The sequence below is a fragment of the Aegilops tauschii genome, chromosome 2, assembly GCF_002575655.3.
Source record: "Aegilops tauschii subsp. strangulata cultivar AL8/78 chromosome 2, Aet v6.0, whole genome shotgun sequence".
NCBI classification, from domain to species: Eukaryota; Viridiplantae; Streptophyta; class Magnoliopsida; order Poales; family Poaceae; genus Aegilops; species Aegilops tauschii.
Window position 1 is genome coordinate 487,626,207 of NC_053036.3, and position 26,855 is coordinate 487,653,061.

A 26,855-nucleotide genomic window follows, 5' to 3' on the forward strand; every position below is an offset into this window, starting at 1 on the left:
GGTTGGTTCGATGACTGTGAGGATGATGATCGTATGACTTGTTATTAATAACGAGTAGAAGTTGTATGATGATGATTAGTAGGACTTGTTATTATATATGATGATGCATGATGCGTGCATGAAGAGTTATTATATATCAGCGGGTGAAATGAACATGGATTGGATTGAAGTGAAGGCAACATGCATGTGGTGCGTGTCGAAAGTAGTACAATCCAAACTTGATCAAGTCCGGATTAGTATTACTTTCGACATGCACCACATGTTGCCTTCACTTCAATCTAAGCCATGTTTAGGCATAGCAGTACGTAGCGTTGGTAAACCAAGCACGGAGATATAAGAGAGGACACTTCTCTCTAATAGCTACCTAATAACAACCTAAATTAACCCCCCAAAACCCCCAAACCCCCCCCCCTTTCAAAAAAAACAAAAACCTCAGCTCCTGCCAGGTGCTGACGCGTGGATGCCTATTGATCCCGGTTGGTGGCACCAACCGGGACCAAAGGCCCTCCTGCCTGGGCTCCACGCACCGGCCACGTGGACGGCCTTTAGTCCCGGTTCGTGTAAGAACCGGGACTAAAGGGCTAGGGCATTAGTAACGACCCTTTAGTCCCGGTTCCTGAATCGGGACTAAAGGCCCTTATGAACCGGGGTAAAAGCCCCTTTTCCTACTAGTGGTATGTAGTCTATAATGGAATCTCTACAAAGACTTACTCCCTCCGTTCCATAATACATGTCTTCTATTTGTTAAAATATAGACGTATCTACACATGTTTTAATATATAGGTACATCCATTTTTGGACAAATGGAAGTTAAGTATTTTGGAACGGAGGGAGTATTTTTAAGAACGGAGGGAGTACATCATTATGAGAGCGTCGTTTTTTTGCTCTTCATGATGTTAAAAGTGGACCCGATCTGTTTTACATCATCTATTGAAGATGTTCTTATCGTCTGTACGCGTGTGTGAAGCCTTTTTTTTTTGGTTGGCAACATCACCACTGCTGAAAAATCATACTACTCCACAAGATGCATGCTTAATTATTACTCCCTCTACCCTGAATTACTTGTTGCAAAGATGGTTGTATCTAGAGGTATTTTTAGTTCTAGACACATTTATTTCTGTCAATTAAGTGATAAGTAATCCCGGCCGGCTGCCGTGTCTGACTAAGCGTAGTGTTCAGACTTCAGAAAGCGTGCCAAGTCAAACTTCAGGCCGCCAGTGGATGAGAAGAAGTACTTGGGGAAATGGTGATGGGACCCACGCAATGAATAAATGCGCCCACGTTCTCTGGCTCTCTATCCTCCTGAGCCGAGTCAAACGCTCCTACCTACCTCCTGCCCTGCTCTCCATCCACACCAGATCAGGGAGGGCACGGCGGGGTGCTCGCCGGAGCGCAGAGAGGATAGGAGGCGGCGGCCGATGATTTGCTTGCTTCGTTGAGCAGCGGCTGGTTTGCTTCATCACATCTTTCCTTTCTTGGATAGCCACACCGGCCCGGCGACCACCTCTCTGCTGGTACGATATCCCATCCACATCCCCTCCTCAACTCTCCTCCATATGCCCCGTAGCTTCACAAGAGTAATCAGGCAACATCTGAAATAATTCACTACTCACGGAGGAGCTAGCTGCAGGCCTTGCATTTCCAGGTAATTAGTTACTGATTAACATCTTTTTATTGAACCTCTGCTAGCTTAACCATGTTTAACTCAGCTTTTTGCATGCTTACTGTCGATTTGCTGCCAACATGCTACACCTACCTCTCGGTCTAGTACAACTAGTTGGCAGGGATTCATGCAAACAGCAATACTAATGTTGGGTTTATTTTTATTTTTATTTATTTATGTTTTTCGAAAAGGAGGATGCATGAAAGAGATATATGCTTGCTTGCTTTGTTTCATAGCAACTTATTCAGAAATAGTACTGCTTCATAGTATATAGTATAATGCTACGCCTCGAGGAAAAAAACAGAAACAGTCTAACTAGTTTTAGAAGTTTATGTTAGGGGTCAAAGTTTTTCATTATATTCGCAAAACAGATGATGGTCTCTTGATCTGCTCTAACAACAAATAGTAGTCTCTCATAATAAATTATGTGCTTCATCTTGTTTCAAGCTAGGTTATAAGAACTCACATTACATATAACTGGAGTATCAATGGATCCCCAATTGCAAGCTAGTAGTAGTAGGAGTATTACACAAAGGGACCTGGAGCGCATGCTACTTGATGAAGCTGCAGAGCCCAAGGCCCTTCCGTTCTCACTTTTGGAGAAGATCACAAACAATTTCTATTATAAGAATGAAATTGGTAGCGGTGGTTTTGCAGTGGTTTATAAGGTATAGTGACCATTCCCTATTTTATTTTTACTGCTCAAATAACTTTACATGAAATAAAAGCTAAATTTATCCATGCATATCTCGTGACTGCAGGGAATGCTTAAGAATGGGGAGGTCGCCGTAAAGAGGTTACGCGATGCATATAAGTATGAGAAAGAATTCCTCCGAGAGGTTGAATCTCTCATGAAGGTGAAGCATAAAAATATAGTACAGTTCCTAGGGTATTGTGTTGACATACAAGGGAAGGTGGATAGGTACAATGGAAAAATTATTATGGCCGACGTACAAGAAAGATTGCTTTGCTTTGTGTATCTACCTAACGGCACTCTCAATAAGCATATCAAAGGTAGGATCATGTGCTGCCTAACATTTCTCTTCACTTCTATTATCTTCATTGAAGGTGACTTGGTTCAGGCAGCACATGCATATGATTGAAATCATTTACCATGTTGTAAGCTATGGTACAATGGAAATTAAAGAGGTGAAATGTCTCAGTTACGCACTAAACCCCCTAACTCATCTCTCATATGTAGACACATCTTGTGGGACTGAATGGAAAACATGTTATCATATAATCAAGGGGATATGTGAGGGCCTACATTACCTCCACAGTATAAATATTATGCACCTCGACTTGAAACCATCAAATATATTGATGGATGATAATATGATACCAAAAATAACTGACTTTGGTGTCTCGAGGAACTTTGAGGAAATGCAAACCCAAACCATTGCTACAAAAATGATTGGAACGATGTAAGCAATCTAAAGCATTTTGTAAGTAAAACCTTTACACAAGTATGATTATATCAACTAATCGATCTATTTGTTTTCATGCAGTGGATATTTGGCGCCAGAATTCCACACCAATGTAATCACACGCAAGTTTGACTTGTATAGTCTTGGTATTATAATAATGGAGATATTGACCGGAAAGAGGGAGTCTCAACCTGTTGAGAGTGTAAGAACAAATATGTGTCACCATTCAAGATAAATTCTCAATCGATAATAGCTCAATCAGCTTAGGCTTGAACATTGCATGATATTATATCCTAATTTTTTAGAATTTTCATTGTAGTATCATTTGTGGAAGTGTACGTCTGAAAGTAAAAAGTAGCATAAACGGAAAATATAATTTGACATGGGAAGAAAGTTAGCATGCTTGGTAAGGAAATTTGACGGAAACTAACATGGTACCTAAATTATGAAGAAGAATTGAAAGTAAAAGATCAAGAACCTAGTCAATTTCTCAAAAGTCTGGTAGTCCATATATATAGTGACACGACTATTTGGGCTCCTGCTTCTTTTTAAAGAAAAAGGGTATGAACATTGATCACTACTAAAACGACTACAAGGAGCAATGTAGAATTCAAAATACATACAAATACATTGTCGCATAAGTTATTATTATCTGAAAGAAGTAGCGTACCATTTGATTCTAGATTTTTAATAAAACTTAAAAGTGCAATTTTCATGGTGCTAGATCACACGAGAAACTATGAGAGAACACATCATCTTTGTTGTAGTTTGAGTTGATGTGGTTTACGACTTTATACGTGTCAACATCGGGTGTGGAGTTCGCATATAGAATACATATGTGCTTTAATTTCTGTGTAAGGAGATGTTTCTGATCCATTTCATATACTATATGGCTATTTCTTAGGTGCTTGAAAGTTGGAACAGTAGGTTGGAGCTATCACAGGGAAACCAGCATTATGAACAAATACGAGCATGCGCTGAGATTGGGATTGAGTGCATACAAGACGATCCAACAAAGAGACCAGCTAATATGACACATATAATGGATAGGCTTGCTGAAACAGAAAGAACAGAGGTATGTTTAAAAATCCCCTGTCAAAATTGAGATTGATCGTTCAACTCTGCTATATGCATAAGATAAAATCTGGTAGAATGGTTGATGCCTTATCTAGAACTATTGCATGTGCTGTAGCTCTTTTTTCATTATTATTGTGCAGGCATCTGCTTACATTTTTAAAATACATATGCTTGGGATCTGCTCAAAATGTTTATTGCACAACACTGTGAAACTCATCCTAAAATAATCAATAATCGCTAAACTTATTAGTTGATGACTAAGGCGCCGGTTGCACGGGTAGAAACCTTTTTTTGACCCCCTCTGATGATCCAAGCAATGTGTGTGCGTGACTTGAAACACATTATCGTCCATTCCATGGATCCTTCATCCTCGCAGCTCTTTGCCTCCCACCTGCTCTCGATCACCACAGCCAGATGAACACACACGGGTACGAGTTGTTGACATGAGGTTAGCGGTTAGGATCGTTGGGTCTGAGGCCTGAACCTCTCCTTTTGGCGAAATCACTTAGGTACCCCTTGCAAAGGTCATTCCCACTTTCTGAAGGGCTGATAAGTAGCAGCTTGGGAGTTTGTTCGTAGATTTATTTTTCAAAACGTGTTTTTTCTTTTTCGGGAGACGTAGGCGTGCCTCTCACAGAAGAAAACATGTGCCTCTAGTGGAAGGGAAAAAACATGTTTTTTTCCTTTCCGAGAGGCACAACCGTGTCTCTCGCAGTAGCAAATCCGTGCCTCCAGGAGAAGTAAAATATGTGCCTCTCATGGAAGCAAAAGAAAAACGCGGGTGTGTCCAGGGTGTGTTACTTGTGAGCTGCATTGAGTTCTTCCTCGAAGAGGAAGGGAGATGCAATATAGTAGCGGATAATATTTCCCTCAGTTGAGAAACAAGGTTATCAAATGCAGTAGGAGATTCATGTAAACAGCCGTCGACAGCACCTATGCACAATAGAGCAAATACTTGCACCCAACGCGGGTAAGAGGGTCGTCAATCCCCTTGTACTCGTTAATTGCAAGGATTAAATCTGATAGTTGCAAATAGATAAATTGTAAACTAAAATAAAAGTAATAAAATTGCAGCAAGGTATTTTTGTTTTTTATAATATGATTAATGTAGACCCAGGGGCCATAGTTTTCATTAGAGGGATGTCTCTCATAAGCATGGCATACGATAGGTAGGCAAATTACTGTTGGGCAATTGATAGAAACATGCATAGTTATGATGTTATTCATGGCATGATCATGTATATAGTCATTACGTCCGTGACAAGCAGACCAACTCCTGCCTCCACCTACTACTATTACTCAACCAATCAACCGCTATCCAGCATGCATCTATTGTGTTAAAGTTCATGACAAACAGAGTAACGCTTTAGGTATGATGACATAATGTAGACAGAATAAAATCAAGCAATATGATTGAACTCCATTGTTTTTCCATTATTAGCAACAATGCAAATACGTGCCTTGCTACCCCTTCTGTCACTGGGTGAGGATACCGCAAGATTGAACCCACTACTATGCACCACTTCCACTGAAGACCTAATCGCCAACTTGGCCAAAGAAAACTCATAGATCAGAAAGCCTATATAGCTGTAACAATCGTACATAATAAATTTCAAAATATAATTCAATTTCTTCAATGAATAATCTGATCATAAACCCACAATTCATCGGATCGCAACAAACACACCACACAAAAGTATTAAATCATATCGATCTCTGAAGAGAACATTGTATTGAAGATCGACCATCTGGCTAATCACTATGGACCCATACGTCTGTAGGAACTACTCACACATCATTGGAAGGGCAGCAAGGTTAATGTAGAAGCCCTCCGTGGTCGATTCCCCCTTCGGCAGAGTGCTGGCGGAGGCTTTCAGATGAGATCGCAGAAGAACAGAGGCTTGCGGCGTGAAGAATTGTTTTGGGACTCCCTCTGGTGTTTTTATGATTTTAGGGAATTTATAGAAATGGAATTAGGTCAAGAGGAATTACGCGGTGCCCACAAGCTCAAGTCCCCCACAACCCCCCCCCCCCCCCCCCCCCCGGGCGCGCGGAGTGAGCATGTGGCTCCCTCGTAAGGCTTCTAGCCTCCTCCCGAAGCTTCCTGGGTGTTTTCTGGTCGAGGAAAAATCACCGTAAATTTTTATCGCGTTTGAACTTCATTTGGTATAGTTTTTCCCTGAAACAATAAAATAGGCAAAAACATGAACTGGCATTGGACGCTAGGTTAATAGGTTAGTTCCCGAAAATGATATAAAATTACATATAAACTATGTAAGATTGATATAATAATAGCATGAAACAATAAAAAAATTATATATACGTCAGAGACGTATCAGCATCCCCAAGCGCGTACAGTTTTAGCTTCATCCAACAGTGTATGTACGTAAAAGGCCGTCTCTCTGTCTTGTGATACATCACGGCAGCGCGTACGGGTTACACAATGTGTAGAGCAACATTGAGTGAATGAATGATTCAATCGACAAGTTGAGTAAGGAGAAGCAAAACTTACGATTTCCTCCTCTGTCGCACAATGGTCACCTTGCTTCTAGCGGACCAACTGCATCACAAAACTTAGTGAGTGAGATCTGGACGGCGTACCATCGATACGCCAATGACCTCACATTGGATTGTTGGATGATGTGCATGTCGTAGGGCGCAATGGACTTTCGCGCGTGAAACGAATCATGCACGCGCTGCCAAAAGGGACCCCCTCTGCTCCTGCCTACGAAATCCACGGATACAACCAACCACACATCATACAACAACTCATCCTCCATGAATGAGTATGCCGCCATCCTTGGTACTCTAAAAAACGACATGGCGTTCGAAAATAAGCCATTTGACCGAACACATGTCGGGCGTCGTGACCGCCATGGACAAATTCGACAGGGGGGGGGGGGGGGGTGGAGTGTACCGACCTACGGACGGGTCCTGGGTCGTTGTAAAAGGCGAGCGGGCGCGTCGGTGCTGGTTGTGGAGGTCCAGAATGCATGTGTGCAGACCGGAGAGGAACCGCGACGGCAGCAGAGGAGGATGGTGGGGAAGCAGAGCAAGGGGGCGGATTGGAAGAAAATGGCCCCGGGAGGTGTTTTGGGTGGGCCAGGATGGTCAGAAACGGGCGTAGGTGTTGTCCGGACTCCCGCAGCGAAAAAACAGTGTGGCCGAGCCGTTCGACGGACTGATACAGGATGACATTGGATGGCACAACATGTCCGGACCGCGCGGTCCTGACGTACACGGACGGTTTGAGATTCGGCGTTGGAGATGCCCTAAGGAAGAGAGCAAGATTCCAATTCAGCGGTTCCCAACAAATTATTCTTTCTTTTTGCGAGGCCTAACAAATTGTTCCTAAACATTTGATCTAAATAATCTTTTTTTTGCATGGTAATACGTGTCTCATTCATATCATAAAGATCAAAGTACAAGTTACGTAAGGACCGACATGACAAAACTGAAAAGATAGCAGAACATCTCTGAGCTTGACACCAACGTCCGTCACCTGCCTCCGGCACCACCACAACAGCCATCGAAGAAAAGAATGACGAATCACCTCCACACTGAGCTCGACGCGGCTCCATCGCTGATATGCAGCTTTGCGGACCTTCAAGGTGGCTCACCAAAAGTGAAGCCCTAGCCGTTGAACGAATCAAACCTGGCAACACCCCAGACACGCTGTCAAACTCCAGATCTGGCACCCCACCACGACTAAGACGCCGAAGGAGGAAATCATACCTGCCATCCACGAACCACGAACCCAGCACACGTTTCGTCTTCCAGATGCCGTCGATGCAGACCCCAATCTGCATCCGCTCCTGGACTACCTCCCAAGCTCTGCGCCGACGCTAGAGCAAATGTCGTCGCAACGGCGGAGCCTGAGGACACATGTCCACCACGAGGATGTCGCCGCCGCCACACCATCCTTGCTTGAACAGACTGGTTTCCAAATCCATTCTCAGCCATAGGACCGATGACCTCGTCATGCAAGAATCCGAAGAATCTTTATTCAGCGCCGTCATTGTCGCCGCCGAAGCCAAGACGATGAACAACCTAGAAACCTAGACTACGAGCGAGTAAAAACGATCCACATGAGTGGATCCGGCGACCCCCCTCACCACCAATGACCGAGATCGCCAGAGGACGGCGCTGGAAGATTGGCCTCTCCTAGCGGCGGCTAGGGTTCCAGCCGGCAGAGACGAGAGGAAAAACAATCTCATGTGCCCATTAATAATCTTATTATGTTAGTTTACACAGTGGGTAGTAGAAATCCTCTTTACTTCCCTCGTATTTATTTATTTTTCTTCAATCGATTTGGTAAGATTAAGTTGCTTTACACATAAAAAATGCAATTTTTGTTCGAGATAGAAGATGATTTTGAGTTGAATAGGAGCATGCAGTTGTTCCTTTTAAAATGTTTGTCCTTAGAACAAGCCATAGTTTGCAAGGCATCTATGAAAAAAAATTGTGAGAACATATTTATACACACAAAATAAATCGAAATGGAAAAATAATTGCAACCATATAATTTTATGTGCACAAAAGCCCCACTTCTATTATCTGGCACCAGGGCCCCTCATTTGTGACCAGTGCCGCCGGTTCTTGCCTGCAGCCCCTCTGCGAATGCTTGGATGACACGGCGGCCCGAGAGGTCGCCTCGTTCCTTCACCTCAAATCCAACTGGGCCGATCTGGACAAGGCCGAGAAGCTACTGCTAGCTGTCGAGAAGAGGGTGAGGGCGCGAGTCACCGCAGAGGTGGACAAGCTGAACCTCTGTGACCCTCAGGTGCAGGTCTGGCTGAGGCGTGTCGAAGAGCTACAACTGGATGCCATCGATGAGGACTACAGCCAGTTGAGGAAGTATTCTTGCCTCGGCCAGTGCACCATCCATGCTCACCAGTGTACATCGATCAGCAGGCGTGTTCTTGAGGCTCTAGATGAGGCAAATAAACTTATCGAAGAAGGGAGGCGGTTCAAGATATTTGGATTCAAGCCCCTGCCGAAGATTGTTGATCCCTTGCCTCAAATCGAGACGTTTGGTTTGGAGACCATGCTGAGTCAGCTCCATGATCTGTTTGAGAAGGGCGACTCGAACATAATTGGTGTGTGGGGTCAAGGAGGTGTTGGTAAGACGACGCTTCTACATGTTTTCAACAATGATCTTGAAAAGAAGGCCCATGATTATCAGGTACTATGTTGCTTACTCCAAGACTGCAATTTATGCCTCAGAGTACATGTTTGTCTGTACTTTAATATTGCTATTTAACTTACGAGAATACTTATTTCAGTGACCACGCTTATATTTGTAACGATGCTCAAAGAAATTTTATGTATAAACAAAAGAGAGAAAATTTGTGCTGTCATGCATTTTAAGATGGCAGCAAGTTTCATTGTAGAACAGCTACCCAGTGCACTGAAGTCTGAAGAAGTAATGTTGATGTTCTTGTACAGGCATATGAAATTTAACACGGCTTTCACACGGAAAGGCAGTTAATACCATTCACCATGACAATTTGACCTGTTCACAGAATTATAGGTACACATTAGCCGGTAGATACGGACATGAAAAATGCATTGTTTCTTGATGCAATTAGTGTGTGTCATTTTGCTGTTTTCCACAAACTCCTTAAAAGGTTTTCTTTTTTAAGCATATTTTGCGTAAACCAAGTAAATATGCATAAAATGCAGCTGCGTAAATTGTTATTGTTGCCTTTTTGTGTAATTTATTTTTTGACACATACATGCATCTCTTTTTGGCACATCCTTCCCTGACGCCATCTCGTCGTTTCTACTTTTCAGATTATATTTCTATTCATATCTGAAAATTACCTTCTACCTATAATTGATGTTCCCATTTTCCTTAATTTGCTTGTGCCAGGTTGTTATCTTTATTGAAGTATCCAATTCAGAGACGCTAAACACAGTGGAGATACAACAGACTATCTCTGAAAGGCTCAACTTACCGTGGAATGATGCGGAGCCAATTGCCAAACGGGCCAAATTCTTGATAAAGGCACTTACTAGGAAAAGATTTGTAATCTTGCTTGATGATGTAAGGAAGAAATTCCAACTGGAGTATGTTGGTATCCCAACTCCAGATACCAACAGCCAGAGCAAGCTGATCCTCACAACACGTTACCGAGAAGTATGCTTTCAGATGAATGCACAAAGAAGCTTGATTGAGATGCGAATTTTGGGTAACGATGCTTCATGGGAACTGTTCTTGGGCAAGCTGAGCAAGGAGGCTAGTGCATCAGTTGGATGGCTTGGTTCCCAGAATGATACTAGAGAGCACGCTATGAAAATAGCCCAAAGTTGTGGAGGCCTACCACTTGCACTCAATGTCATTGGGACCGCTGTGGCAGGCTTGGAAGAGGGAGAGTGGAGATCAGCTGCGGATGCAATTGCTACCAATATGAACAATATTGATGGTGTGGATGAAATGTTTGGTCAGTTGAAATACAGCTACAAAAGTCTCACACCCACTCAACAACAGTGTTTCCTATACTGCACTCTTTTCCCAGAATATGGATCTATCAGTAAAGAGCAACTTGTTGATTATTGGTTAGCCGAAGGTCTGCTATTAAATGACTGTGAAAAGGGTTATCAGATAATCCGCAGTCTTGTTTCAGCCTGCTTGTTGCAGGCCAGTGGCTCAATGTCAACAAAGGTAAAAATGCACCATGTAATTAGGCAACTGGGGCTTTGGTTGGTCAACAAGTCAGATACAAAGTTTCTTGTTCAACCAGGGATGGCCTTGGATAATGCTCCATCAGCTGGAGAATGGAATGAAGCTACAAGGATCTCCATCATGTCTAATAACATCACCGAGGTTTCTTTCTCACCAAACTGCAAAAATGTCACGACTTTGTTGATGCAGAACAACCCAAAACTGAACAAAATGAGTTATGGATTTTTCAGGACTATGTCGTCCTTGAAAGTGCTGGATCTTTCTCATACTGCAATAACATCACTTCCAGAATGTGCTACATTGGTTGCATTGGAGCATCTGAATTTGTCTCACACACACATTATGAGATTACCTGAGTGCCTGTGGTTACTGAAAGAGTTGAAGCATTTGGATCTGAGTGTGACTATTGCACTTGAAGATGCCCTGAACAACTGCTCAAAGTTGCACAAGTTGAAAGTGCTCAATCTCTTCCGTAGCCAGTATGGTATCCGTCATGTTGACAACCTAAATCTGGATTCTCTGAAGGAACTAGTGTTCCTTGGAATCACTATTTATGCAGAGGATGTGCTACAGAAATTGAACATGCCTCGTCCTTTGGCAAACTCAACACATCGACTAAACTTGAAGAATTGTGCAAAGATGATATACATCAAAATCTCTGATCTAAACCACATGAAGCACCTTGAGGAGTTGTATGTTGAATCATGCTATGACCTGAACACAGTAGTTGCTGATGCTGAGCTTACAACTTCACACTTGCTGTTCCTGACCCTGTCAGTTCTTCCCTCATTGGAAAGTGTCGTTGTTGCACCAATGCCCCATAATTTTCAGTATATCCGCAAATTGTTCATTTCACAGTGCCCCAAGCTGTTGAACATCACATGGGTGCGAAGACTTCGTCTTCTTGAGAGGCTTGCCATATCTCATTGTGATGAGATGCTCGAAATTGTTGAAGACGATCATGCTTCAGATGAACAAGATCATGGTATGGTAGAAACTTCACGCAATGACACAGGGCAGAGTGACTTCCCAAAGTTGAGATTGATCGTATTGACAGGACTTAAGAAGCTGAGATGTATTTGTAAACCAAGAGAATTCCCATGCCTTGAGACCCTTCGGGTGGAGGATTGCCCAAATCTGAGAAGCATCCCGCTGAGCTTCACACATAACTATGGGAAACTGAAGCAGATATGTGGTTCAGTTGATTGGTGGGAGAAACTGCAGTGGGAAAATAGGGAGGAGGTGGCATGTCTGGACAGCAAGTACTTCATTCCAATCTGACAGAACCCCAGTTTCAATGGCTTTTGTATGGCATGCAGGTGGCTTACTTCTGTCTTTAGTCTTCACACAAATAAGAGGTCTCCTCTTAAATTCTTTAAAATTTGTATATGTGACAGGCATAGCTTCTGTACATTGTTAGTATTGTATTCATGTATACAATATGATATACTCTGTAATTTGCTGGTATTGCATTTGTGTAATATGAATTGTTCATTTAAATCATAGTCCAACAAGGCTCTGTGACTTTCTGTCCTATCAATTGTGCAGTATCTCCACAACAAAGTTTCAGGGCATTATTAACTCAGTTACATGTAATTACCCCTTCTCAAGATTTACAAGCCAAACCTTGCTCTGGCATGAACATCAGGCATGGCATTGGATGCACCACTTTGTTACAATAGAGTGATTGACTGATGTGATGATATCAGGAGAAATGTTTCGCTGATTGGATTGCACCTGAAGTAAAAAATGCCTTGAACATTTCTAGTATGTACAGGTATCTTTCTAGATTCTCTTTCCTGATGCTTTATTTTGTACTTTAGCTATAAGCCCTTGAGTGCTCACTACATTTAGAATATCACTAATAGATTCACTGAGAAGGCTTGGGAAGTACCTCCGAAAGGGAAATGCATTGGGATTGGCGAATGATCTGAGTTCTAGTAGCAGAAGCAAACACTACAACATACTCGCTGACAGATATAAATACGTTTTCCTGTAAATATTATGAATGGTGAATATTGTGAATTGGTATTTAATATCAGCCAGCTAAGCTGTGTCCACATGATTTGAGTCGAGGTCTGAAAATGACACAACAACAATTTCAGACATTGTTAAACGGAGGATTAGGCAATGATAGAGGGGCCAATAGCTCCTGTGCGACGTTTTTGAGGTGAATTGGCAAGAGTGCGACGTTGTTCGAGCGAATGGCTGTGGTGCGACACATTTGAGCGTGTAAATAGCCCAGGGCCACATGGGGTGTTAAATGTGGTTAAATTGGTCGTCAACCAAGCCCGCCCGTTTATGTTAGGACATGTGGGTCCAACTTAATTGTTCCTCAAAACAGCTGACCGTGCCCTGCCGCCCGACCGTGACGGGCCCGCCACTTTGCCCCCTTCTTCTCCGGTGGCGGCGGATCTTGCGTTCTCGGTGGCGGTGGCGGAGCCCTCGTTCTCAACGGCAGCGGAGCCTTCATCATAAGAAAATGGTGAGTGAATTCAAACCCTAGTCGCCCTCCCGTTCCTCTCTCGGGCCCGTAGATCTCAGCTCGTTTCCTCTGTTTTCGCTTGCGGAATCGATAGGTTGTGAGGGGAGCCCGTGGGCATACTGCGATGGAGCCGCCAGATTCAACTTCGAATAGGTAATGCGCCTCTCTCCGATCCAACTTTGCATGCAATTAGGGGGTGGCCTCGTCTGCTCTTTCTCACGGGCTCACACTGTCCGCCACTGATAGAGGGGATGCTGCCGCTCGGACCTTCGAATTGATAGTCAATTTCTTTCCATCAAAGGCAAAATTAGTTGATGGTAGCATACAGAACATTGAGAGAGACACAATTGTTAAATGGGAGGTTGAGTTTACAGAGATTGATCCACAAGTTCTACAGAACATGGGAGAGACGGCAGTGAAGAAATGGGTGGAAAAAATTGGGGAGAATATTGTTTGGGGCCCAGAGCAAGAAGTATCACTGTTGCGGTTTGATGATTGGAAAGGAGAGTATGTGAGAATAGAAGATGGTGAACAGATTGTTGAAGAAATCGATCGGCAAAACGGCTGGACAAGCAAACGGGCTAATTTTTTTGCTGAGCTCGTTGATCTGAACATTTTTTCGAAGGTTGGATATGTGCCATCACAATTGGCTGCGCAGATGGTAGATGATGATTGGGCTACACAGAGGCCATTGATTCCCATGTGTACTGAACTTACAGTAATAGCCGAAGAGGGACAGGTGACTGGAACTGAAACTGAAACTGCAACAATTGTTGATTGGAATGTAGTTGAATTAGATGAGCCTACTGATTTGGTCATTGCACCAATGCCTGACATTGAGATGGCCAAACTTTTTGGCATTCCAGTCGATGACAGAGATAAGCAGGAGAGAGGCGAATCTAGTTTGCCTGCTAATGCTGATGAAGAAGTAGATGGACAGTTGATGGAACAAGCTGCGGATGAAGTAGATGATGCACATGATGATGAGCTGGTGCATGTGTATGACAAAGAAAACCCTGTCATTGAAGTAGGCAAGTTGTTCCCAAGCATGAAGGAGTTTAGGATGTGTTTCAAGACTTATGCAGTGAAACATGAGTTTGATGCCAAGACTGTTTGGACTGATAGAAAGAAGTTTTATGCGAGGTGCAGAGGATTTAATGGTAGTGTGAAGCCTTGCAAGTGGTACATATCTGCTAGACTGCAACCTGATGGAAGTACTGTCAGGGTTAACCAAATCCCCAATCAACATACTTGTATTACAAGTTCACAGAGAGTATCAACCATGACATCACAACTTTGGGTTGCAGAAAAGATCACCCCAATTTTAGCCAAAACACCAAACACTACTGCCAAGAAACTCAAAGCAGACTTGGAAAAGATGTACCCCATTAAACTGAAATATACCACAGTGGAAGGCAAAACAAAGGGCAATGAAAAATTTATATGGTGATTGGGCAAATACATTTAGGATGCTTTACAACTTCAAAGCAGAGGTGGAAAAGAGGTCACCTGGCAGTGTTGTGGAGATAGATACAGAGGTATCAGCCGAAGGTGAAGTCAAGATCTACAAGCTTTTTATGGCTTTGAAGCCTTGCATCGATGGGTTCAAAGCAGGGTGCCGTCCATATTTGAGCATAGACTCATCATTTTTGACAGGCAAGTGGAATGGTCAGTTGGCAGCATGCAATGCTCTAGATGGACACAACTGGATGTTTCCTATTGCTGTTGACTTGTTTCAGTCAGAAACAGAGGCTTCATGGACATGGTTCATGATCCAGTTGAAAAGATGCCTAGGGCCAGTGTCACCTTTGGCTATACACACAGATGCATGTAAGGGGCTTGAAAATTCAGTGAAAAATGTTTTCCCACATGCTGAGCAGAGGGAGTACTTCGGTCATTTGTGGATGAATTTGATCAAAAAAATTTAGAGGAGAAGAATTTAGGCGCATGTGGCCAGCAGCAAGATCTTACACTAGACAGACACACAAATATCATCTTGATAAGATAATGGCAGCATGTGATGAGTTTGGTCCATGGCTGAACACCTACCATTCTTTGTTATGGTACAGGTCAGCATTCAACACTGCCATCAAGTGTGACCACATCAACAACAATTTGGCAGAGAGTTTCAACAACAAGGTGAAGGAGTTAAAAGATTTGCCTGTGCATGACATGGTTGACCAAATCAGGATCATGCTCATGCGGTTGTGGGAATTGAGAAGAAGGATAGGTGATTGTCTGCAAGGTGATAAGCTTCCAGCAGTGGTACAACAGGTGGTCAATAGGAGCAGATGTCTTTCACATTTGTTTGTTGAAAAATCTTCACCTTGGGGTGCTGAAGTGAAGATAACAAAACTGGAAGGAGACATGTTGTTAACACTGAATTGCATGATTGCACTTGCCTCGAGTGGCAACACACTGGTAAACCATGTGAGCATGCCATTCTCTTCTTAGCATCCCAACCGAAGATAAACATGCACCCATATTTGTATGAATATTATTCGGTAGCAAGATTCAAAGCTGCATATGCTACTCCAATTCCAGCACTTACAGATCAGTCTCAGTGGCCTGAAGTGGACATTGAATTTTCCATGTGTCCTCCCTTGACGAAAAGAAAGGCTGGCTGGCCTAAACAGCGTAGATTCAAGGCATGGTTTGAGAAAGGTGGGAGTAGTAAGAAGGGAAAGAAAGATGGAAAGCCAAAAAGGGCCCAAAAAGGTAACAAAAACATATGCAAGTTGTGCCAGGAACTTGGGCATAGAGTGGGATCTGTCAAATGCCGTTACACTCCTGATAAGCCAAAGTATGTTCTTGTGTATTTGTTTGTGTTTTGATTTGGTGCTTTTTCCAATTACTATATCTATAACATTTTCCCAATGGCCAGGAGGAAGCGAGCAAGTCAGCCCCTTGTTGTTGAACAGTGTTGGCCAACAAAAAAAGCAAGAGTCAATGGCGGTAGAAAGAAGAGAAGTGTGCCTGAGCCTGAGCAGACTGAAGAAAATCTTGCTGCAGTCAACATTCAGACTGAAGAAACTGCCCTCAAGGTTGAAACTGAACCTGAGCCTGTCGAGGTTCAGACTGAAGAAACCCATGTTGAGGTACACACCGAAGAAACTGAAACTGCTGTCAACATTGAGACTGAAGACACTGATCACGAGGGTGTTGGCGAGGTGTTGAAAAGACCAGTGAAGAAAACCAAGATGATCAGTGAACTTGTGTGTGTAGTAGAACCAAAAACAAGAAGTGCTAAGGCGAAGAAGGGCACGCGACGTGGTAGGAAGAGGTAGAACAGAGAACAGTTTGAAAATTTGGGGCATGTAATAATATTTGTAACTTGGTGCGTACTGGTAGTCACTATGTATCCCCGTATTTCTATTCGAACTTGTTTGTTGGTACCTTGTCTAAACCAGCCAAATAAAATTTAAATTTAAATTCAAATTTGGGCTCAAATTTGAATTAGGGATGGGGTATTGATGTTTTAATGCTATCTAAAGTACCTCAACTGAAATATGTTTGCTTGCTGATCATTCCGAGCCCTTTTGGTAAGTTGAACTCATAGTCATGAAAAGTGTGTCTCAAATGACATCCAAAGGTAGGATAAACGGCCTCATATTTAAGCAAGTTTTTTTGGCACCTTGTCTAAACCAGCCAAATAATTTTTCTACACATCTATTCTACCTATATAGTGTAAATCTAAAGTCTCACTATTTATTGAATTAATTTTCTATTATTTATTTTTTGAAAAAACAAGGTTTAATATAAAATTATATATAAAACAAGTTTAAAACATGAAAATGAGAAAAGTAAGTTAAGATCTTTCTTAGTCAATCCAAAATGAAGTTTTGGTGAGGTTTTTACACTTTTCATTTTCAAAACCCCACCTACTCTCGGGTGCCCACTACTCTCTCCCTTGAACTCGATACTACATTGTTCGAGGAATGACAATTTTGTGAAGGATTTTTCGTAAAAATGTATGTAAACCATATTTATATTTTTTCCTCGTTACTATACGACATAATAAGACTATGTGCGCAAGTTTTATATTTTTTTGATTTTTTTTGAATTAGTTATGCTCAACCCTAATCAGTCAAAACCCCTCAAAACCCCGCACACTACCGGGTCGTCGATCGTTGTGCGTGGACGGTTGAGATCAGGCGCTAGGGTTAGCTACAGTGTGCATCAATCCGCATGAGACGCGCTGATTGGTTGAATCAGTGTGCATCGATCCGCATGAGACGCGCTGATTGATTGAATCAGTGGGGTTTGGATCAGCCTCTCTCGTTGGGGCATCAGGACCGTTCATTTGAATCCAGCGGCAAGAGTTGACGCGGTGCATGGACCAAGCCTACGCAGTGCCCTTTCCATCGTTGCATGCGTGCCCGTGCCTACCTGCAGCATGCATGCCCACCCGCGGAACTGCGCCCGTGCATTGCATGCATGCCCTCGACGTAGCCCTGCTCCGCCACCCCTATCGACGCAGTAACCTGTCGCATGCCTACCATTAGAATTGATGCATCGTCGCATGAAAGCATGCACCCGGCCACAATGCAGCAGCCCGATGAAGACAACCAAAAAGCCAACGCTGCATTGCGTGCTGTACATGGCGTGCTCCTCTTTGAGGACGCAATACTGGCATGGGGTATCGATGTGGGTATCGATGCAGTTCAAATGGCATGCTGCCCGTTACAAGATGGGCAAATGAAGGTGTCCATTATTGTCACGTCTCCCATCGACGAAACGTTGCCCTCTAGCCAGGTGAAAGAACATGCGGTGCCCCCATGTTTGGTTTTGGTAATTGATGACAATCTCTATGGACTAATGGTTGCCTTGAGTTATATTTGAAGGATTTGTCCATAGGCATTTCTTGAAGTCCATGTGTTGGTTTCAAGGAGTTTATGTGGTGACCAAGGTGTTATTAAGGAATTATCCAAAGATTGGTCATGTGAGAGTTGAGCTTATTGCAAGCATGTCTTGAAGAAGAAGATTGTGTGATCATTCATGTTTACCTTCAAGACATCATCCAAATGAAGAGAGTTGGAAAGAGTCAAGGTTGATCAAGACTAAGTCAAGAGTGAATCAAGCTGATCAACACACAAAGCGCACAAGATGTACCGAGGGATCAAGCGATCCCATGGTATGGTAAGCATTGTCAATTACGCCTTGTGTACTAACCCATGGTCTTCGTGAGTGTTCTATGTGGGGTTAGGTACGTGTTCATGGGCTTGCGTCAAGAGGAAGATATCACTCAACCCATGGAGAGGATGACATCAAGTGGTGATCGTCATCAACATTGCCGTGTGCAAGTTCAAGTGGAGCATCACGAAGAGATCAAGTGCTTGAAGCTTGCCGTCCATTGTGGTGACAATGGACTTGTGAAGATGTGCGGAAGGGTGGCTCACCCATAGTGGAGTATGGGGGAGCAATCAACTAGTCTTCATCGAGCCAACGCAATCAAGAAAGATGGTCCATCTTGAGGGAGTCAAGATCGTCATCATCTAGCTCAAGTGGAGTGGATCATGTGCAAGGCAAAGGTTTGCCCTTGATAGGTTTTCTATTTTACCGGTCTCATGGTGGTAGACCGGGTTATAGGATCGTTTGCCGTACTATCAAGGGGGGCTCTCGATGAGTAGCTTGATCGTATCATTCGTAGAGAGCTCAAACCATTGCATCATCTTTCTTAGTTCTTGTTTGATTCTCCTTGTGAGTCTTAGAGCTTATGGTCATCTTGATGACAAGCTCGAGTTCATCGAAAACGGAGTCCACATGCATCTTCTATGATGTTTTCTATGTTGGAGGTTCTGCCGGTTCTTCTCTGTTGGAGGTTTCACTCCTCTTCTCTGTTGTCGCTGTTTTGATGCTACTCGTCTTCCTCTATCCAACAAGCTTGAGTTTGCTCAATTCGGAGCTCATTTGCAGAAGTTATGGCAGTTCTGGTCTTCCTTGGAGTGTACTTGTTTTCGTGGACTTGGCATAAGGTTGGCGCTAGCGGTAGTACCGCTGGACCGGAGCGGCAGTACCGCGTATCGCCACAAGCGGTAGTACCGCCGTCCCACAGCGGTAGTACCGCCTATGGCCATAAGCGGTAGTATGGCTCCGGTTCCGCGCTGGTACCGCCTCGACTCGAGACGTGGTTTTCTCGTGTCGGGTTCAGCGGCAGTAGTAGCAGCAGTAGGAGCGGTAGTACCGCTCGTGTGCAGTAGTACCGCGGCTACCACCGCCCCTAGTACCGCTGGGCCAAGAGGCAGTACCGCTGAGGCCAACGGTAGTACCGCTGGCTCCAGCGGTAGTGCCGCTCATTCGGCTCTGCCTCGCCCTCTGTTTTGCTCCGCTCTCTATGTTCTACCGCCCGGGCGGTACCGCTCCCCTGAGCGGTAGTACCGCTCGTGCGCGGACTGAGCACATCACGGTTGGATTCGGGAGCTCCTATAAAAGGGGGTCTTCTTCCCCAATGAACCTTATCTCTTGAGCTCGTGTTCTTCCCCCATTGTTGACCTTCTTCGAGCTTGCCAACTCTCAATCCCTCCATGGATTCTTGCTAGTTTTTGAGGGAAAAAAGAGAGGAGATCTAGGTCCACATTTCCACCAATCACTTTCTCCTCTGTGTGAGGGGAACCCCTTGGATCTAGATCTTGGAGTTCTTGGTGTTCTCCTTCTTGTTCTTCCTCTCTTTTTCCTCCCTAGCATTAGTTGCTTCGGTGGGATTTGAGAGAGAAGGACTTGGGCACTCCGTGTGCCCTTGCCATTGCATTTGGTGCATCGGTTTGAGTTCTCCACGGTGATACGTGGAAGTTACAAGTTGAGAAGCTTATTACTCTTGGGTGCTTGGTGCCCTTGAGCTTGTTCCTCTTGGGTGCTTGGGCGCCCTAGACGGTTGGTGGTGTTCGGAGCTCAATCCTTGTGGTGTAAAGCTCCGGGCAAGCGTCGGGGTCTCCAATTAGGTTGTGGAGATCGCCCCGAGCAATTTGACGGGTACCGGTGACCGCCCCCAAGGGTTGCCAAAGTGTACGGGTTCGGTGACCGCCCCCAAGGGTTGCCATTTGTACGGGTTCGGTGACCGCCCTCAAGGGTCCCTTAGTGGAATCACGGCATCTTGCATTGTGCGAGGGCGTGAGGAGATTACGGTGGCCCTAGTGGCTTCTTGGGGAGCATTGTGCCTCCACACCGCTCCAAACGGAGATTAGCATCCGCAAGGGTGTGAACTTCGGGATACATCGTCGTCTCCGCGTGCCTCGATTATCTCTTACCCGAACCCTTTACTTATGCACTTTACTTTGTGATAGCCATATTGTTTCTTGTCATATATCTTGCTATTACTTAGTTGTTTATCTTGCTTAGCATAAGTTGTTGGTGCACATAGGTGAGCCTAGTTGTTGTAGGTTTTGTGCTTGTTAAATTAACCGCTAGGTTTATTCCGCATTTGTTCAAGCCTAAACCGTAATTATTTTAAAGCGCCTATTCACCCCCCCTCTAGGCGACATCCACGATCTTTCACCAGGCCCTAGCAAGATGTGCAAATTAATGGGCTACGGCATGAATGCACGGGCGGCACACGTAGAGAACCCGGGGCAGGCGTGTCCCCTTGACCCATGACGGCACAGACGCGTGCGTGAGCCCGTCCCCCTTGACCCGCGACCGGTGGCACAGAAGGATCGCAGCCCGTTTCCCACGCTCGTGTACACACTTTCATGGGGCGCCACCAAACGCCGCCCGCCCATTAATTATACGGGGTGAAACCACGTCGCACTTGGGCTATTTAAGCCGGGCACTATCATCTTCCTCTCCCTCCTCATCCACACCCCATCCTCTGCCTCCTCTGCCCTCCTTCTTCCTTCTTCTCCATCAAACCCGATCGAGCCCTCGAGCCACCCCGCCACCATGCAGTACAACGGCCCCACCTACCGCTTCCCCCCAACCGTGCCGGAAAGGCTCTACCCGGCCGGAGTGTATGTAGAGAGAACCCTTAGGGTTTGGGCGATCTCGAGGTGGAGGGGCGCAAGGGAGTTAACGGAGTTCTTCCTTGCGGCCGGCTTCCGCCACCTCCCCCGCGGCTCTCCTCGGATGTACCATCTTGAGGAGGTCAACCACAACGGCGTTGTGGTTGGGCTCCTCGCCACGTTCACTAACCCTTTCGATGCTTTCCATCTCCTCGGGCGAGCGTATTGGGTTGGTTGTGAGTTCATAGCTTTCACAACCTACAATATCTTCACCGACTTCAACGGCATCTTCCCGTTATGCACACGCTCCCGTACCCCATCAACAACGGGGAGGAGTGAAGGGCGGCGCCTGGAGGAGCGAGGTGGCCCCGGAGGAGGAGGAGAAGAAGAACCCGAAGAACCCGCGTTTGGTGCCCCTATCTATCTAGCTTGCTATAGATCTGTCGTATTAGTTTTTTTAAGTTGTAATCGTTATGCTACTATTATTAAGTTTTATTAGTACTTTAAGTTGTAAGGCTATCATGGAATTATGGATTGCAATCGTTATGCTTCTATATAATCGTTATGCTACTATATATATTGTGTGTTTCGTGCTATTATTTGTGGATTGCTATGGGTTGTTTTTGCTTATTATTCGTGTATTGCTATGGTTGCTACGGGCCCGGGTTTCTACACCACAATCACCACACACACCATCTTCAAAATATTGGCCAAACCATGGACATGCAACTAGGAGCCCCATGCAAACCCACTATGGACATGGGTGCAACTAGGAAATGCAAACTAATTTACTTCGGGCACTTCATGCAAGCATCAACTCATTTAGTTCATGGAACCGTAGACATGCATAAAAACAATTAACATTTAGTTTTAGTGCATCAAAAAATAATCCATCACAAAATTTAGTGCAAGAAAAAGGCCAAAATAAAAACAAGTAACATTTTATTGGGCCCCATTCTATTTGCCGAAGTTAGAGGTGGGCTGGTGCCCCTACGCGGGTGGGCTGGTCACGGCCCAACATCTATTCGGCAGCCCAATTTTGTTTTTACTAGAAACTGAATTTGGGTATGTACTGTGTTAACTGAAGAACAAAAACAGAGGAAACAGAGCATGCATGAACACTGAATAATTTGTGTTCCAAATTGCTGCTTCAATTCAGATACATAACTTGGCATGGCGCACAGATCACATCCTCTACCCTGACAGGCCTAAATGCCCATTCTAATGACGGATGAACAACAAATAAAACAAAAACAGAGCAATGATACAACAATAGAACCCCCCTGCCATGATATTTGCTTGCTTCTGCAAATCGATCATCTGCATTAGATGTTTCTTGATCTTCTTCAGTTCCTCGGTCAGTTCGGACTCCGCATGCAGTTCAGCATTGCGCGCACACATCACCATTGGCACGACTCTGCCCGCCCCTCCGCCCGAGCTCCCCGTATTCTCCACAGCAATCGGCGGCACCCCGCCCAAATTGAGCTCCCAGGTTGCGGCCACGCTCGAATCAACGTAGCCCTCAAACTGAATCCTATCAACATATTCATCAATCCACTCGAAATGGTAACATTTCTTCAAGATCTGAAATGAACAACATGAACCCTAAATCCCAAATTCAAGGAGAAAAAACAAAATATGGAGAAATCAGAGCAAAAGACAGCGAAAGAACGGGCTAAGAACTGAGATCTAACCTTGCCATCCCTTCCTGCCATTGGTTTGCTCAAGCATTTCACAAATTCCCGCCCAAGATTGTCATTGTCATCCCTCTTAGTGACCAACCGTTTAAGAGGGTCTGGGCGTGGGCAGTCAGGGCACCTTGTGAGCAGCACTGGTCCATACTGTCGCCATTTTGAGTGCGTGGCGGAGGAGGTAGACATTTGCGCTAGGTCGCCGGAGAAGAGAAAGATTGGGGAAAGGGGATGAATGGGCGGCGGCAGGCGGACGGGCACGGGCGCTCATCTCTTCTATCTGCGAGGAGGTGGGTCCCGCGAATAGACAAGTGGTGGGTCCCGCGCTTACGTGGATAAGTGGTGAGTCCAGCCCCCAACAGCTAACGAGGGCATCAGTTGAGTTTAACAGCCATGTCGTACGTGGGCTATTTACCTGCTCAAAATTGTCGCACCACAGCCATTCGCTCGAACAACATCGCACTTTTGCCAATTCACCTCAAATGTGTCGCACAGGAGCTATTGGCCCATGATAGAGCCAGGTCAGACAATCATTCGTCAGCAGTTTTAGATATTGTTAAGGAGTTTTAGGCAGACCACTTGCAAGACCAAGTCGTGAGAGAAGACTGGAGGGACGTACTCAGTACCTAGCTAGTAATGAAGATGGAATACATTACGACAGCAACTTGAGAAGGGATACGCGGTACCTACTTCCAGCATCTCCAGTAGATCATCACTAAATTATGGTTGGACCCCCGCATCGACGTCGCTGCCGTCTTCCTCAACCTTGGGCCACCGCGACATTGCCGTTCGATCCGCGCCGTCCCGAGCTCCCATGTCTTCCCCTAGGGCGCCATTGACACCGCCATGGTCTCCTCTTGCCTTTCCCTTGTTTCCCCTCTCGTTTGCTCTCGTTAGGTATTTCGCCGTGGCCGAGAACCGCCGTCCGCCATGGCCATTGCAGGGGTAGCCACCGAGCTCCTCGGATTGACCCCGTGGCACATGCCCGCTCCTATGCACGCCCATGCCCGAGCCTGCCGCTCTTCTTCCGCGCCCGCGGGGCCACTCCCTCTCCATGCCCACGCCCGTGCTACACCGCGTCGTTCGCGCCCGCCGCTGCCGTCGCGCTCGCCGCAGCCACCGCACCACTGTGCCCTGCGCGACACACACCCTGGCCGCGCGCCACACTCTCGCTGGCTGCGCTCGCCCCGTCTGCTGCCGCCTATCCCTTCGCTCGCCCCGCTGTCGCGCCCCTGCCTCGCGCCACCTCCAGTCGTGGCCATCTTCTGCCGGCCGCCCCCTCAGCCACGCCGGCCGCATCTCTGCCCTCCACCGTCGGCCGCTTGACTCGCCTGCTGCGTGTTGCTTCCTGCTGCTATGCGCTGCTCTACCGCTGGTACGCTGTTGCGCCATGCCCTCGACACCGTCGTGGACAAATGTGGCGGAGGGATTGTTAATGGAGTACGAGAAGGAGGTGGCGGAGAAGGTGTGGAGAGGCAGGAGGTCTGGGGCGGTGTCACCTGGTTGCGCTGGAGGTGTTTATACGAGAAGGAGCCGGAGTGGAAGGAGAGGTCACAATTGGAAAGAATCGCAAAAAAAATCATAACCCGGAGATCTCAGTTCAAAAAAATGCTAATATCGATGGAAAACATAGGAAATATTGGTTGTTATCAAGGAAAGGTAAAAATTTAGGAAAGTTAGGATTTTTGAACCGATTTCTATGCAAATGGGGTTTTATTGTTTGGTAACGTGATATCAGTACCTGCCCGTTTGTGACGTGTCTGATTAGGAAAGTTTGCAAAAAATGTTAAGAAACTATTTATTGGGAGGAAAGTTGTGATGTGTCTGTTATTTGTTTCCTAAAACAAATTTCACTAATAAGAGAAATCGATTGATTTAGATAAGTTAGGAAAGTTATATTAAAATGTATTATTTGTTTCCTGAAAATCTGTTATTTGTTTCCTAAGACAAATTGAACCAATAAAAAGAATCGATTGATTTGCATAATTTAAGGAAGTTAGATTAAAATGTATTATTTGTTTCTTGAAAATCTGGTATTTGTTTCCTAAGACAAATTGAACCAATAAAAGGAATCGATTGATTTGCATAATTTAAGGAAGTTAGTTCCGTGATTTGTTATACGTTAGGAAAGTTCTGGTTGTAATAAAGAGTGGAGAGAAAAATAAACCGATGGACCAGGGTGGGAGGGGGTGGTGGGAGGAGAGACGAAAAAAACCCAGCGAAAATAAACCGCGGAGACGATTCACCAACTCGTCCATTAGGAGTAGAGATTAGTACTCCTTCATACTACCGCTGTACCGAAATACTTGTAGCTGGGGAAACTAGTCCGCCAACTACAAGTATATCGGTACAGAGGGAGTAGTATATACTCCCTCCGTCCGAAAATACTTGTCATCAAAATGGATAAAAATAGATGTATCTAGAACTAAAATATGTCTAGATACATCACCTTTTATCCATTTTGATGACAAGTATTTCCGGACGGAGGGAGTATAATTTTACGCCTCAAGGAAAAAAAAGACAGTCTAAATAATTTTAGAAGTTTATGTTAGGGGTCAAAGTTTTTCAATATATTTGAAAAAAAAGATGATGGTTTCTTGATCTGCTCTAACAAGAAATAGTAGTCTCTCATAATAAAATTTGTCTTCATCTTGTTTCAAGCTAGGTTATAAGAACTCACATTACATATAACTGGAGTATCAATGGATCCGCAAGCTAGTAGTAGCAGGAGTATTACACAAAGTGACCTGGAGCGCATGCTACTTGATGAAGCCGCAGAGCCCAAGGCCCTTCCGTTCTCACTTTTGGAGAAGATCACTAACAATTTTTATTATAAGAACGAAATTGGTAGAGGTGGTTTTGCGGTGGTTTATATGGTATGGTGACCGTTCCCTGTTTTATCTTTACTGCTCAATATAACTTACATGAAATGAAAGCTAAATTTATCCATGCATATCCCGCGGCTGCAGGGAGTGCTTGAGAATGGGGTGGTCGCCGTAAAGAGGTTATATGATGCATATAAGTATGAGAAAGAATTCCTCCGAGAGGTTGAATCTCTCATGAAGGTGAAGCATAAAAATATAGTACGGTTCCTAGGGTATTGTGTTGACATACAAGGGAAGGTGGATAGGTATAATGGAAAAATTGTTATGGCCGATATACAAGAAAGATTGTTCTGCTTTGCATATCTACCTAACGGCAGTCTCGATAAGCATATAAAAGGTAAAATCATGTGCCGCCTAACATTTCTCTTCACTTTTATCATCTCCATTGAAGGTGACTTGGTTCAAGTAGCACGTGCATGTGTTTGAAGTTATTTACCTTGTTGTAAGCTATGGTGCAATATAAATTAAAGAGGTGAAATGTCTCAGTTAGGCACTAAACCCCCTAACTCATCTCTCATATGTAGATGGATCTTGTGGAATTGAATGGAAAACATGTTATCGTATAATCAAGGGGATATGTGAGGGACTACATTACCTGCACAGTATAAATATTATGCACCTCGACTTGAAACCTTCAAATATATTGATGGATGATAATATGGTACCAAAAATAACTGACTTTGGTGTCTCGAGGAACTTTGAGGAAATGCAATCCCGAACCGTTGCTACAAAAATGATTGGAACGATGTAAGAAATCTAAAACATATTGTAAGCTAAGCCTTTATCTTTTACAAGTATGATTATATCAACTAATCGGTCTATTTGTTTTCATGCAGTGGATACTTGGCGCCAGAATTCCACACCAATGTAATCACACGCAAGTTTGACTTGTATAGTCTTGGTGTTATAATCATGGAGATATTGACCGGAAAGAGGGAGTCTCAACCTGTTGAGAATGTAAGAACAAATATGTCACCATTCAAGATAAATTCTCACTCGATAATA

The 26,855-nt window shown here is 44.5% G+C and overlaps 1 protein-coding gene across 7 annotated transcripts in view; it reads left to right on the forward strand.

Moving 5' to 3' along the window:
- The first annotated feature begins 1,251 nt into the window (after nt 1–1,251).
- Nucleotides 1,252–26,855, forward strand: part of LOC109781625 (disease resistance protein RPS2) — a 37,467-nt gene continuing 11,863 nt past the window's right edge. Inside the window, exons 1-9 of one of the 7 annotated variants that reach the window (XM_020340247.4) lie at nt 1,259–1,514; nt 1,618–1,645; nt 2,111–2,331; nt 2,425–2,677; nt 2,865–3,087; nt 3,172–3,292; nt 3,995–4,165; nt 8,777–9,352; nt 10,043–12,389. In XM_020340247.4, the coding sequence (XP_020195836.1) occupies nt 2,152–2,331; nt 2,425–2,677; nt 2,865–3,087; nt 3,172–3,292; nt 3,995–4,165; nt 8,777–9,352; nt 10,043–12,136 (3,618 nt within the window). In that variant the 5' untranslated portion in view covers nt 1,259–1,514; nt 1,618–1,645; nt 2,111–2,151 and the 3' untranslated portion in view covers nt 12,137–12,389. Of the gene's footprint in view, nt 1,646–2,110; nt 2,332–2,424; nt 2,678–2,864; nt 3,088–3,171; nt 3,293–3,994; nt 4,166–8,776; nt 9,353–10,042; nt 12,390–25,630; nt 25,842–25,934; nt 26,188–26,374; nt 26,598–26,686; nt 26,808–26,855 lie in introns of those variants that run through there. The other 6 variants (XM_020340215.4, XM_020340243.4, XM_020340227.4 and 3 more) reach the window with 6 other exon arrangements.